At 41.8% G+C, this 1,104-nt stretch overlaps 1 gene segment (V, D, J or C); it reads right to left on the reverse strand.

The window, feature by feature from the left end:
- The window catches only part of LOC115281518, a 20,885-nt gene that overhangs the window by 4,327 nt on the left and 15,454 nt on the right, over nucleotides 1-1,104 (reverse strand). The window contains 1 exon segment of the C gene segment in view: nucleotides 256-585. Within this exon segment, the coding sequence occupies nucleotides 256-585 (330 nt within the window).

Raw genomic sequence — 1,104 nt, forward strand, 5'->3', positions numbered from 1 at the left:
AAAATTAGGGCTGTTTGTCTTCTGTTATTTTAGGAAGGACATACATAAATATGATAAGCTTATGAATAAATCCATGTCATGTTTTCAAAAGCAAGTGTTTTCACCGATATTCCAGCGTTTCCTCTTTATCGCATGCTAGGAGAAACCAAAAGTAGGTAACTGCTTCTCGTTGGTCATTGGAAAAACTAAGGATTTGACCCAGAAGGTGGGGTATTTCCTTTGATAAAAAGGATACTGGTATATACACACGTATACCTTTGTTCACTGAATGAAAAATAATCTCTTGATCAACCCTTCCTTTATTCTTCTCATGTTTCACGATACATTTGTGTTCTTTATCCATGGACTTTTCTGGCACGGTCAGCCAGGTGTATTTCATGTACGTGTCCTTAGTCTTCATGGTGTTTCCCTGCAGGGACTCCAGAACTGTTTTGCCATTTTTCTCTTTCCAGTCTATCTTGATAACATCAGGGTAAAAATTCTCAAGAAGACAAAGATACGTTCCATTCTTATGGAGTTTTATTTCAGCCATTGAAGGAAGAAAACTTGTAGGTTTGGGGGAAGTGTCCTCATCAAGATTTTTATCTGTGGGAGCAAATGGAACAGCAATTAAAGCTGTTGTCAGAGCAAAAGAAATGCGGTGTGGTTGGAGCCGCCTAGCACCTAGTAAAGGAAGGAGAAGGTGCCGTGGGACTAGAGCTTAGGGGGCCTTTCCTCCACAGTGGGTTCTAGAGGCTTACTTTCTTAGTTTCCAAGGGAAAAAGGGGTTCAAGGGGTTATGTAACTTGCTCAATGTCACAGCTACTTAGTGGCAGAGTCTGGATTAAAACGTGCAATGTTTTTAAACAACACACAGTTGCTTGTTTGAATGGGAAATATTTCCAGGCGTACTTGACAATCTATCAAACTGACCTTTTAGCTTCTCAAAAGGATCCTATGCCCACTCCGGAGACGGGAGTTCTTCTCCTTGATTACTGATTATATAGAGCATCTTGGAGGCACCTGGGCCTACTCAGCTGGTTTAGCATCTGACTTCAGTTTGGCTCATGATCTCACAGTTCTTGAATTTGAGCCCCCAGCGGAGCTCTTCGTGGACCCTGGAGC

This window comes from Suricata suricatta, chromosome 2 (assembly GCF_006229205.1).
Source record: "Suricata suricatta isolate VVHF042 chromosome 2, meerkat_22Aug2017_6uvM2_HiC, whole genome shotgun sequence".
Lineage (NCBI taxonomy): Eukaryota > Metazoa > Chordata > Mammalia > Carnivora > Herpestidae > Suricata > Suricata suricatta.